Source organism: Puntigrus tetrazona, chromosome 17 (genome assembly GCF_018831695.1).
Source record: "Puntigrus tetrazona isolate hp1 chromosome 17, ASM1883169v1, whole genome shotgun sequence".
In the NCBI taxonomy this organism is placed as follows: domain Eukaryota; kingdom Metazoa; phylum Chordata; class Actinopteri; order Cypriniformes; family Cyprinidae; genus Puntigrus; species Puntigrus tetrazona.
In genome coordinates, this window is record NC_056715.1 from 20865279 (window position 1) to 20878103 (window position 12825).

A 12825-nucleotide genomic window follows, 5' to 3' on the forward strand; every position below is an offset into this window, starting at 1 on the left:
ATGAAACTAGGTGCAAAAGGCAGGTTCACTGCATACATTATGACGGGCTGACAATATAGCATGCAAATTTGGACTAGTTTGGTTAACACACGTGAGATCGTTTGCTTTTAACCACAAACATAGCAGATGACACAGCTCTAAAAATATGCCTTTTTACAATGATTTGGGAAAAGAAAAGGAAACAAAACATGGTAAGACAAATGTAACATTTACATTTCAGTTTCTTAGAGGTAAATGAAATACAGAACGAGACGTCGCTTTAAGTGCAGCAGCACAGTTCATGCGGCTGAATCACTTGCATATGGATTATATGAGGAATGTCATAAACTGAAAGCTATCTTTCAATGTGCCTGTCATTGAAGCAACAGATGGCTTATGCATGTGTGATACAGACTTTATTCTGAAGACATCAGCCTACGTATTAAAACTGCAGCTTTGAAAGTAAGCCAACTGGGAAAGAAAGAATTTGGATTGCTAAGATCTGTTAAAAAACAATATGCTTCTAATTTTAATGGTTGAGATGGTGAAATATTTTATATTTTAATGGCCAATGACTATAACAGTCATTTATAGTTACTGTCTATTAAGTTGCAATAGTGATTAATTTCATAGTTGCATTATTATCGCTGTTGTCATTATTATGATTATTATTATTTTGGACATTCATGCGTCTTATTATTTCTGTCCACTAGGTGTCATACATGAGTTTGTTTTCATCGACATAAGCTTCATTTATTAACATAATTCTTAATAATTTATAATTTATTAACAGAAGGTATTAACAGAATTAGTGTGTGTGTGTGTATATATATATATATATATATATATATATATATATATATATATGTGTGTGTGTGTGTATATATATATATATATATATATATATATATATATATATATATATACACTAATTCTGTTAATACCTTCTGTTAATAAATAATTATTAAGAATAATATTATATATATATTATACTTTATACTGATGTTGTTGAATACATTTGTGATACTAAAAGCCTTAACAGAAAAAAAAATCCATAAAAATAATTTCGGTCAAATTGTGTAAATCCGCTCTTTTTTATTATTATTTTAGACGCGAGCTTTATACAGTGCCAGCAGTTTGCCGAATTAAAAGAAAAAAGAAAAAAACTTGCTTATATTTAACCAATTATTGAAAAAAAAAATATGTACAGTGTTAATATTACGTAGCTATAATTTTAGTATATGGCAAGTATATAGTGAAGTGTCATCAAATGACAAACGCGCACATTAAACGAAGAGCGGGGCAGGCGCGCGCACGAACGCACGCACGCACCCACGGCATATGCTTGCTTAAGCAGACATACTGTACACACGTTTAATAGCAAACACACTCCTTCACTCTTAGGCACATGGCAAAAATGCCGAGAGAGCCGGACTCACTCAGTCATCACCGTGCAAAATGCCCTGAGGAAAGATTCCTGACCAGGAGGACCGAATGGCTCCGAGGACCCTTCAGACTCGTCTTTATAATAATTTACTTCTCTTATCTGAGACATACTTTGGCGCATCCTCAGTGTCTGGACTACCAGCCACCTTTCAAACCCCCTTACCACCTTGAGTTTTGCAGGCACTATGAGAAATTTGGTTGCTGTGACCAAAAAGCAGACAACAGTATTGCAATGAGATACTGGGATATAATGGACCTGATGGGTGATGAGGCGTATGCAGCGTGCGGTGATTTGGTAAAAGACATTATGTGTCAGGTATGTATGATCCTTTATTAACAAATGAGTAAAAAGTAATAAACTGCATGTTTTATATGTTTGGCTATTTATGTTTTAACAGGTAGTTTTTGTAATGTTTTATTAGAAGGTATCTGAGAAGTTGCAATTTCATATTATAATATTAAACAACAAATTTAACAATTAATAGTGCCTAACGTTATATTTTATAAGCTTATTATCCTGCATATTGCTCTCTTACTGTATATTAAACAGCTTAATACCATATCTGAAATGTAAGGGATGTAAACAGGATTTATTAGTTTATTTGTAATAGCTTTGAGGAGTTTGTTTTTGACAGCAGAATAAAGTCTAGTCTACATGACTTATATTTTTAATACATTTAAATGATTTCAGTTTTTTCTCAGTAGCTGTCGATCACTGTTGTAGAAATTGACAGTAAATTATTTTATTAGTGGTAAGACTATCATCAGCCTTCTTGCACATATATTTCATTAGATGTGAATGCTTTTAAAAAAAACTTTAAATCTAAAGATTGTATAGTGCGTTTGTGTTGCAGATTAATGACGATCTTGCTCTTTTAAAAGTTGTACAGTTATGTTTTGAAATGATTTTACATGTAGTTTTCATTGGGGCAGATTAAGTAAAATTCAGTCCATAGTGCATGGGTTCCCGATTCTGCAGTTGGAGTAAAACCTTCCAGGGAACTTAAGCTCCAGTCATAATTAAACACACCTGAACCAATTACGCTCTTCATGAACACTTGATAACTTCACTTAATTACAATCAGATGGAGCGGGGTCAGAACTAGTGTTGTATAGTCCAGATCAGCTAATTCAAGTTGTAGTTCAGGCCAAATCTGACAATGTTGAGTAAGAGTTTAATTCCAACCAGCTCCAAAATACTTGCCTATAAGATTCCAGTGCAGTGACCCTCAAATCTGGACCTCGAGATCCATTTTCCTGCAGAGTTTAGCTTTAACCCTAATCAAACACACCTGAGCATGCTAATCAGTGTCTTCAGGATCATAAGAAAATCACAGGTAGGTGAGTTTTATCAGGGTTGGAGCTAAACTCTGCAGTGCATTGGACCTCCTTTGAGGAACCCTGTTGTAGTGAGTCTGAAAAATTTTATTAGCAGATGTGTTTAATTAGGGCTCAAGCCAGTGCTTGAAGTGTGGAAAAAAGAAGTGCGGGTACTTTCCCCACACCCACCGTACCGCAAGGTTGCCAGGTTTTCACAACAAAACCCACCCACTTGCTACTCAAAACTAGCCGAATTTGAGGATGGCCACCCATCAAAAAATGTGTTCTGGAGGGGGAAATATATGTTTTTGGCAGGGTTACCTTGGTAAAATTTGTGTTCCAGGGACTACATATCACGTTGTTACGGTAGCTTTAACCAGAAGACATCAAAAACTTGGCAACACTGCCCCTGAGTTCGAACGACACCACTGACATTCATTCACACGATTGGTCTAGATGACAGGTGACTCCCCTGGGTAGTGTGATTTACAGTGTCATATCTAATCACCCAGAACCGATAATGCACACAAAAAAGTGAAAGTAAGCTAAAGATTAAAGAAGTGCCGGTACTGCATATCAGTGCGTACCGGTCTACTTTATGCACTGGCTGACACTAAACTCTGCATGACGATGGCCATCCACCCCTACTAAAGAGTGCATGAACCAGGATGGGCAACTCTGCCCCTTCTAGATCCATTTTCCTGCTTTTCAGGAGTTTAGCTCCAACCCTAACAAAACACACCTTAACAAGCTATTTAAGGTTTTGGGAAATACTCGAAGGTAAATTTAATCAGGGTTGGAGCTTCGGTCCAAGTGATGCTCCACGAACATGGTCTTGGAGTCAAGAAGTACTTGAGTACTTCAACACGGACTGGAACTGCTCTACAGCAAGGTAGAAGTCCAGCAACAGAACTGGTTAGGGTGACGATACGTACCATTTTTACAGGACGTGTCCTTGCCAGAATTTCTATATTGCTGAAAATATCCAGGTTTTGTATGTTTGAACTTTGCAATCGTTATATGACATTCACGAGAGCTACAGAGATCAGAGCAGATGGCCTCTTATGTATTTAAATCGCTCTTGCAGGACTTTGATGACATAAATTGATTTAAATCTAACGAACAATGCATGTGCGCATTTACATTCCTTTGTTCGTTCTCTGTAGATCGTTCACCCTTCTCATGGGCCACGATTGTTATCGGACAAACTAATTTAGATGTTATAAGCAAAATATAAAAATCCTGGCCAGGACATGGCCGTTTAAATGGCACATATGGTAGCCCTAGAACTGGGCCCCTGCTATAGACTAGAACATCAGAGACTTGTGGGTGGGGACGTTTGACTTGAACCAGTAAGCTTCAGAAAATGTAGTTAATTGCAAGACTTGTATTGCTCTTATGCAGGAGTGTTCTCCATACGCCGCGCACTTGTTTGATGCTGAAGACCCGTACACTCCAGTGCGGCACCTGCCAGGACTTTGCTTCCCTTACTGCTCAGAATTTCACAGCAAGTGCAGTTCTGTGGTCAAGTACCTAACCAACAGCCAGACACTGCTGGAAACGTGCGAGACGGACCGTTCGCATTTTTGCAACCTCATTAACCTCCCTGACCAGGACTATTGCTACCCCAACGTCCTGAGGAACAATGACTTGTACAGCAATTTGGGCAAGGTGGTGGAGGACACCAAAGGATGTCTGCAGCTGTGCCTCACAGAAGTGGCTAATGGGCTGAGGAACCCTGTGTTGATGGTTCACAGTGGAGATGATACCCACCGCATGTTCGTGGCAGAGCAGATTGGTTTCGTATGGGTGTATCTTAAAGACGGCAGCCGCTTAGAGCAGCCCTTCCTGGACATTAGTGGGGAGGTGTTGACCACACAATGGCTAGGAGATGAAAGAGGTTTCCTGGGTCTCGCCTTCCATCCGAGGTACAGAAACAATGGGCGCTTCTTCATCTACTACTCCATTTTGATCAACGGCAAGCTGGAGAAAATTCGCATCAGCGAGATGAAGGTTTCAGCTCATGACATGAATGTGGCAGACCCCTACTCAGAAAGGTTAATAGGTTTTTAATCCATATTTTCGTGCACTTGCCGTCACAATTCAAGAATGAAAAAAAATAAATAAATCACACATTGTTATTTTGTCTGGGCAACAAAATATCTTGCAATTTCCAAGATGTCGGTCAAGTGCCAAAAATGCTTTAGATTTCATGTCAAGTTGCATTTAAAACCTAAAACTTTTCAGAAAAAGGATTTTCATTGTGAAACAGTTGTGGCATATTTTGATGATTGTAGATCATCAGTCTTTTGTTATACAGTAAGAGCGGTTCGAAAATGGTCTTGCGACCAAAGATAGCCTATTATAATTTTCTACGACCCATGTTTACTGACCAGCCAATAAAAATGCAACATGAAATCAATGTGACATTACACTAAAACATAAAACTGCTTACCTCAAGCTCTTAATTTCAACACATTAAAAATTACAACTTCCAAAGTGTGATTCATCATGCTCTTTTTGTTTACAACTAGCGTATGCTGATGACATTTCATTTTTCTGTACTGTTGTACAACATAAAACTTAATGGGTGTCATCTCCGTAGAGTCTACATGTACATCTCTACCCATTAGATTCATGCTGCAGAGTGTGATCTGCAATGATCTCGCTAAAATCGTGCAGTGTGTAGAAGGCTTTACTGACATTATCAAATCTCTTTGGTTCTTTGAGTCTCATGACCAAATGTTATTAAAGCCCAAACTCTCACGTTATAGTTGATTTCAGAGAAAACTTACTGTTCTTCGCATGAAGCCATCATTTGAGTTTAGAACATTTTGGATATTGTGGTACAGACTTTTTAATGGTGTTTTTATGGTTTGGACTTGTAGGCTATTTTATGTGTTCCCTCCTCAATTTCAAATGTTGTAAACAAATCTGTATCTACAGAGTTCTTCTTGAGATTGAGGAGCCTGCAGCAAACCATAATGGTGGGCAGCTTCTGTTTGGTCTAGACGGATATATGTACATCTTTACAGGAGACGGTGGAAAAGCAGGAGACCCTTTTGGAAAATTTGGAAATTCCCAAAACAGGTAAGGACAGTTTTTTTTATACTGCCAGAACTGAATCATTTCATAATAATGTAATGTGTAGAAGTAAGAATATGAGTATCACAAATCATGCATAATGCTTTGATGTAACTCCAATAACTCCCTCTTAGACACTTTCATCAAAAAAGCTTTACCTGCTATGCAAATATGTTTCAGATCAGCACTGTTAGGAAAAGTGCTTCGGATTGATGTGGATGGAAGCAGTATAGATGGGAAACCCTATAAGATTCCTCCAGACAATCCCTTTCTCAATGACCCTGATGCAAAGCCAGAGGTCTATGCCTACGGTGTGAGGAATATGTGGCGCTGCTCAGTGGATCGAGGGGATCCGCTCACTGGTTACGGGAGAGGAAGAATATTCTGCGGTGATGTGGGTCAAAATCGATATGAGGAGGTTGACATCATTGTGAAGGGAGGAAACTACGGGTGGAGGGCCAAAGAAGGCTTTGAATGCTTTGATATGAAATTATGCCAGAACTCTTCTCTAGGTGAGCTGGACCGTAGAATAATGACACACACATTTGGGTCAGAGAAAATGACAGATCAAGTGGAGCATTCCAGAAATTTTTACTGCTCGATAAAAGTGGTCACTGGAGAACTTATAACATACCACTGACCAGTCGAAAACGTTGTGCTCCCGATTTCTGGGGATTGTTTATTTTGACCATTTCAAATGATCTTGAATGAATGGTTAAAGTCATTTAACGTTGATTTACACTGCCAAATAATTTAGGATCAAAGCAGCACAAGGGGTGAGAAACTAATAACAGACAGTTCTTTTGGATGAAATGTAAAGAAATTGCTTAACTTTAAGTATGCAATGAACAAACTCTAAGTTCTTTTCACATTGTTTTAATTACACGAATCTTGCCGAAGCCCACAATTTGTTCTGTTTTGTTTTTATAGATGACATTTTGCCAATATTTGCTTATGGACACCATGTTGGGAAATCCGTAACTGGAGGCTACGTATACAGAGGATGCGAATCACCCAACCTCAATGGTCTTTATATTTTTGGAGACTTTATGAGTGGGTAAGGACTAACTCTTTCTTTTTTTTTTTATTGCAAAAACTAAACCTTACTCTCAATTAGATCTGTAAAATTTACAGCTCACGAGAGTCATTTTTAGGTCAATCAGGCACTACTTTTGTTCTTAAAATATGTCTGGGAGCAATGACAATTCAAGCTTTTGTTCCTATTCAGACGATTAATGGCTCTGGAGGAGGAGAAGAAATCGGGGAGTTGGAAGGAAAGGAATGTGTGCATGGGTGACACTGAAACCTGCTCTTTTCCTGGCCTTATAAATCACCACCACAAGTTTATCATCTCATTTGCAGAGGACGAAGCGGGTGGGTTTGTGCACAGTACAACAGAAGGCGTAATATAGATATTAATGTAATTATGTGACTGAAAAATATATGTTGTGGGGTTTTTTTTCCCTCAAGGAGAACTTTATTTTTTGGCAACCTCATACCCAAGCGCCATGTCTCCCTTTGGCACGCTTTACAAATTCACGGATCCATCTAGGTATGTATACATTGCTACATATGGATATATTTTCTTAATGTGCGCAGTAAAAATGAGATGACAAAATTTTTCTTTTCCTAATCTCTCAATACTGTATAACCAATGATGCGTAAATTTCCCATTAAACGAGTTCATAAAATGTAACAGATAAGCCTCAGTTAAGACATCATGCTGGGAAACCGAGGGACTACAGGACGTGTCAGTTTAAGCGTCTTGCGGGCTATATTCCTTTGGAATTTTGGAATCTGCTGCACGCGCTTCCAACAAACGTTTCCATCCAGACTTCTGGAAACCTGCTATCTATCACAGATCATAAATACTTATCAGCAATAACTGTGAGATACTGTTTGGGGTCTGATGATGTGTGGAATTGTCGATTTCATTATATTTGCTTTTTAAAAAACACAGATACTAGTAAAGGGTGAAATAAGCAGATAATTAAATGGAGACTCGCATAACAGTATAAAGAACCAAATATAATCTTGTTGATGTTTTGAACAATAAACCGAATGTAAATCAAGAGTCATCCTGCTGGAACCGGGAAGGCTACGAGGGATTATCAGCACATCTGAAATCAATCTCACTAATGGAAATACCATACATTAGTCCCAGCTGTTCTGTATTCTTTATATCTCCTTAAATAGCCGAGCAGAAAAAAGATTCATAACTAATAGGAGCAGAAGAAGATTGTTGAGTGCACAAATACACACAACCTTGCATATATGTTTGTGCTGAATTAATTCTGATGCCATTTTAAATTTCTTTTTACCTCAATAAAGTTATTTCCTCTGTCTGTCTCCATTTACAGGAGGGCACCTCCAGGAAAATGCAAATATAAGCCACTTCCAGTAAAGGTCAGAGGGAAGAAAGTGCCGTTTGCACCTAGAGAACGTAAGAATATTCTTACTTCAGTTAATCTAAGTTTATTATTATTTTATCGAAGAAAATCCATTGCATTATGTAACAGAATTGCCTGAAGACTGTATATATATATATTTTATTTAAGTGACTTTGCTTGGTGAAACACCTACAAGATCACCGCTGGAAAAGATCTTACTCCCCACTAAACCACCAGGCACACGCCAGCCCACAAGGGCCAAACCCATCACATCTGCACCGAAGAAAAAAATTCCGGGCAAAACCACTAAATCTAAGTTGAGCCAAGAAAAGTTAAAGAAGACAACTCAGGCAACAAAGCAGACGCAAATAAACACGAGCACCAAAACGCTAAAGAAGGTTCCTCCTAACAAGAAGTCATTGTTACAAACCAAGAAGGGCAAACAAGCCGCAGGAAAGCCATCTCTCAATCCCAAACTGTCCATGAAAGGAGCACCGGAAAAAAAGAAAAACAAACCAAAAGATGTGACAAAGCCCAAGGTCTGGCTACAAAAGACCGAAAAGACTAAAAAAGAGGTGAAGAAACCCACGAAGAGCAAACCTAAGGTGACCGTTTCTAAAAAGAATCAAGACAACGGCAAAAAGACCAAAAAATATCCCTTTCACAAAAAACAGAAAACCGTTTAAATAAGTCATGCGTGTGGCGTAGTAATTAGATGCTAGTAATGCAGAGCCGTAAAGAAAATTCAAAGAGATCCTGTTCAAACAATGTACCAATCGAAATGCAGTTTTGAGGTCAGTCAGATGTGTGATATGAAAGACCACAGAGAAACCCTCAACAGTCCCGGGCCAGCGGTTGATTTAGTTTAGCATGCGACACAGAAGCATTCTTCAAATGTCGGGCTTATTTTTGGAATGCGGCGAAGTAATTAGTTTGGGGCGATGATCTTTATTTTAGACCGAAACTAAAATTAAAAGGAGAAATTCGAAATGGGAAAAAAACTAAAATGCTTTTGAAAGACTTTCTTAAACATGAGTCTTTGAAACTAAAATACACTGAATTATAAAATGTGCCAATTTTATGACATACCTAAGAATGTCCAAAATATACATTTTTGACATGTAAACCCAAAGTGGCACTGCTTTTCCTTTAATAGACACAGACAGAAAGCAAACTTATATATATATATATATATATATATATATATATATATATATATATATATATATATATATATATATATATATATATATATATATATATATATATATATATCATGCTGCACAAGTCTTTCTTGGTGCAAGCAAAAATGGTTTATTCAATAAAATGTTTTGTCTTGCTTATAATAAATGTATTTTTAATGCAGATCCAAGTCTGTACGAGGGTGTAAATGAAGTATTACTTACTGCACGCTTGGTGTTCGTAGTACTAGGTGATTGAAGATTTAAGGGGAACCACTATTGCTGAACAGGTCTTTAGAATTTTGCTGTATTCTTTTTCTTTATTATTATTATTTATTTTAACTATTGTACATGCACACACTTGCATATTATTCCAAAAGTTACATGGACTTGGGAAAAAGTATGACTTTTTACGCTAAACAACTGAGCTTTTGCAAACTGTTATTCCATAAAACATTTAATAAAACACTTGAGCTTTTAAGTGAGCTTGTTATCTGTCCTTTTTATGATACAGCTACCCATAAAGTTCCAAGGAAGTGGATTTTCTAACTATTTCGTTTAATGAGAATTCAATACATTTCACCTCTGCAACTTAAAAGGTGTTATCTCTAAAGTCATCGCTGTGTAGTAGGTCAAACGAGCAAGTGATCTGCCATCATTTACCTGACAACATCTTCTCAAAGCAAAAACCAATCCATCATTCAGAATTCTTATCATTTTCAGCCAACAGACTCCGTATTTTGCTTTCAGGTAAGCTTCACCGCAGCGCGAAAGCAGAAGCCATGCATTCCATGGACTATCTGAACAATGCATCTTACATATTTGGTATCAGCAATTTTATATATGCACATATTTGCATCTAACAATCTTACAATATAGTAATTAGGAACCGTTACAATATATAAAAATCTTTGTGTCCTTGACATCAAAATGTAACTATGCATTTAAGTGATATTAATTAACTGCATATACTTCAGATTCAAGTTTAGCTTATTTATATGTAATTATACATCATTTATTGTTATAAAAGTACATATAGCGTGTAATAAGAACATCCTAAATAAAGTGTTAACTAAAAAAGTAACCCAGTGCTTATGGGAAATTTGATGATACATCATTAACATGTTTATTCTTTCTATACTGATTATTACTTAATTCGTAAAAGTTTGGCAAAATATTTTGGTGCTGGTTGAAGTAGGTATCTACATAATATGTATGTTTTACATATTTTGTTCACACTCGAAACGGCTCTTAAATTGTGCTATTCACAATATATAAACTATAACCTTTTATGGCAATTCGATGATCATAACTTCAACACCAAGCATTAAAAAAAATGTAAAGCGCGTTGAATTAAAAACACGAAATATCTATATTCTCACCTATAGAGCTTTACTGTATCCTGTAATTAAAGCGCAGGTTATGGGCATACCGTTACGAATACTTCTGAGGACATGCTGGAACTAGATTATTTGCATTCACAGAGAGCGGTAACTAATAACTAGGTTTCAAAAAGCCACCGCACGACATATGTTTGACAGGAGTCCTAAGGACTTGTCTCGGAGATTGCCTAAAGGTGATGATTTGTCGGACCGGTGAAAAGATCAGTGAGGTTCACGTCTACGCAATTCTTGTACCTTGAGATGTTTGTTTAAACTGGGCCCCCGGATCGTGTCCGGTGACGTCTAGGAGATTGCCTAAAGGTGATGATTTGTTGGACTGGTAAAAACAGCACTGAGGTTCACAACTCTTGCACTTAAGATCTTTGTCTTAAAAAGGGGCCCTCAGATTGTGTCCGGGAGAAGTAGCCCTGGGATGTTTTGCGCAATTTGAAGGGTCTTCAGAACTACAACGGCTTGTGACGACCGGTTACAGTGAGTGCCTGAAGCGCGCGAGAAAATATTTTCACCTGGTTCTCTGCTACTCTTTCGTGTCTTTTTACTCTATTTTTCTATCACCAAGTTTGCATGTTCTAACGTGTATCTTAATTAGGCTGCGTCTCAAGGTGCTCGTATATGGTGCTTTCTTTATCTTTATGATAATCTTCAAGAATCTAAAGGTAGATCGCACAAGTTGCTATGTATTTGCTCTGGCATCATCAGGTAATGTGCACCTGTCTACACTAATAATGTCTACAAGGACTGCCAAGATAAGCAGTGGTTTATCTTGTTGGTTTTTTTTTTCAAACATTTAAATCAGTGACCCCAAAAACTTTGAGGAAACCCAATTTGAGAAACTGATGTTGCATTTTTTATCCAAATTCACTTGAATCATAATAAATTAGATTGATTGTGCAGGGCTATTTTCCCCCTTATCTTGAATTTAGGCATCATTTGTGCAACAACTCAAATAACTGGTGATTTCCGACTCTGGTGACAATGCCCTGCGGTATGACATGCTACAGCTGCTCTAAAACAACTTTAAACAAGCTCTTACCCATGACGTGTTCCCGCAAACTCAAACAATACTACCAGCTTACAAAGACCGAGAACACTGCAATTAAAATCAGTTGCAATGATGTAGTTTTTTAATCAATTACATTTGCTAAACAATGAATTTTGTTTTAATTTTGTGTAGCTCACCATTTCACGCGGTCTTTTTTATATTTTGTTTAATATGCAAGTATGCAAGCGACAACTGATGTCATCCACATCACATTCTAAAACAGCCCAGCTATGCATTTGGGTGTATGTCTCTTTAAAAGATAATGAGCTGCTGCTCACCCGCATTGGTAGAGTATTACCAGCAACAACAAAAAAACGAATCCACTGTGTCCTAGGTGAAATGGCGGGCAGCATAAAACGGCTGAGGGTGGAAATATGCTAATACTGGGCAGTCTGTCAGTGATCATGGGCGGGTGCTCTTAAAACTTCTTGGGTTACTTAATGTAACCTTGTGTGAAATGCTAGAGGAAATCACTTTCGCCAAACTTTCCTAAAACCTCACTGGATCGTGCTATCGCCAATGCCATTTGAGAGCTTGCATGGTTGGCACACTCGGTTGATATAAAAGGCAGTGCGGAGCGCCATATCACCTCAAAATCTTTCCACTGAGCGAGAGCTACTTATTGAACAAGAGGTGTTTTTTTCACTGTAACTTACATAATGTGTCATTCTTTCCTGTCAGGGAATTAAGGTTATGTTAGTAAGCCAAGTCGGTTTCTTGACATTCTGTAAAATGCCAGGGGAGCGTGTAAATCAATCAAAATCTCAATCATGTAAAAACAGTGGTTTCCCTGAACCCAGTCAAGCTAACATTAGGAAACACTGAACATGGCGTGACAGGTGAATAGAGTGAGGCACAAACGCACTGCCCTTTTACGTATAATACCGGACCTAGTTGAAACACCCAGACATGCAACTAGCTAGTTGCCAGCACACAACTGAGTGTTTCTGGGCTAATATGCATATGGGGTGGTAATAATG

The 12825-nt window shown here is 37.7% G+C and overlaps 1 protein-coding gene across 1 annotated transcript; it reads left to right on the top strand.

Moving 5' to 3' along the window:
* The first annotated feature begins 937 nt into the window (after positions 1-937).
* On the top strand, positions 938-9386 carry hhipl2 (HHIP-like 2). Its single transcript, XM_043262384.1, has 9 exons — positions 938-1741; positions 4150-4802; positions 5692-5835; positions 6010-6341; positions 6760-6886; positions 7058-7203; positions 7300-7381; positions 8190-8272; positions 8388-9386. The coding sequence occupies exons 1-9, from the start codon at positions 1388-1390 to the stop codon at positions 8903-8905; spliced, it is 2439 nt and encodes an 812-aa protein (XP_043118319.1). The 5' UTR covers positions 938-1387; the 3' UTR covers positions 8906-9386.
* The last annotated feature ends 3439 nt before the right edge of the window (positions 9387-12825 follow it).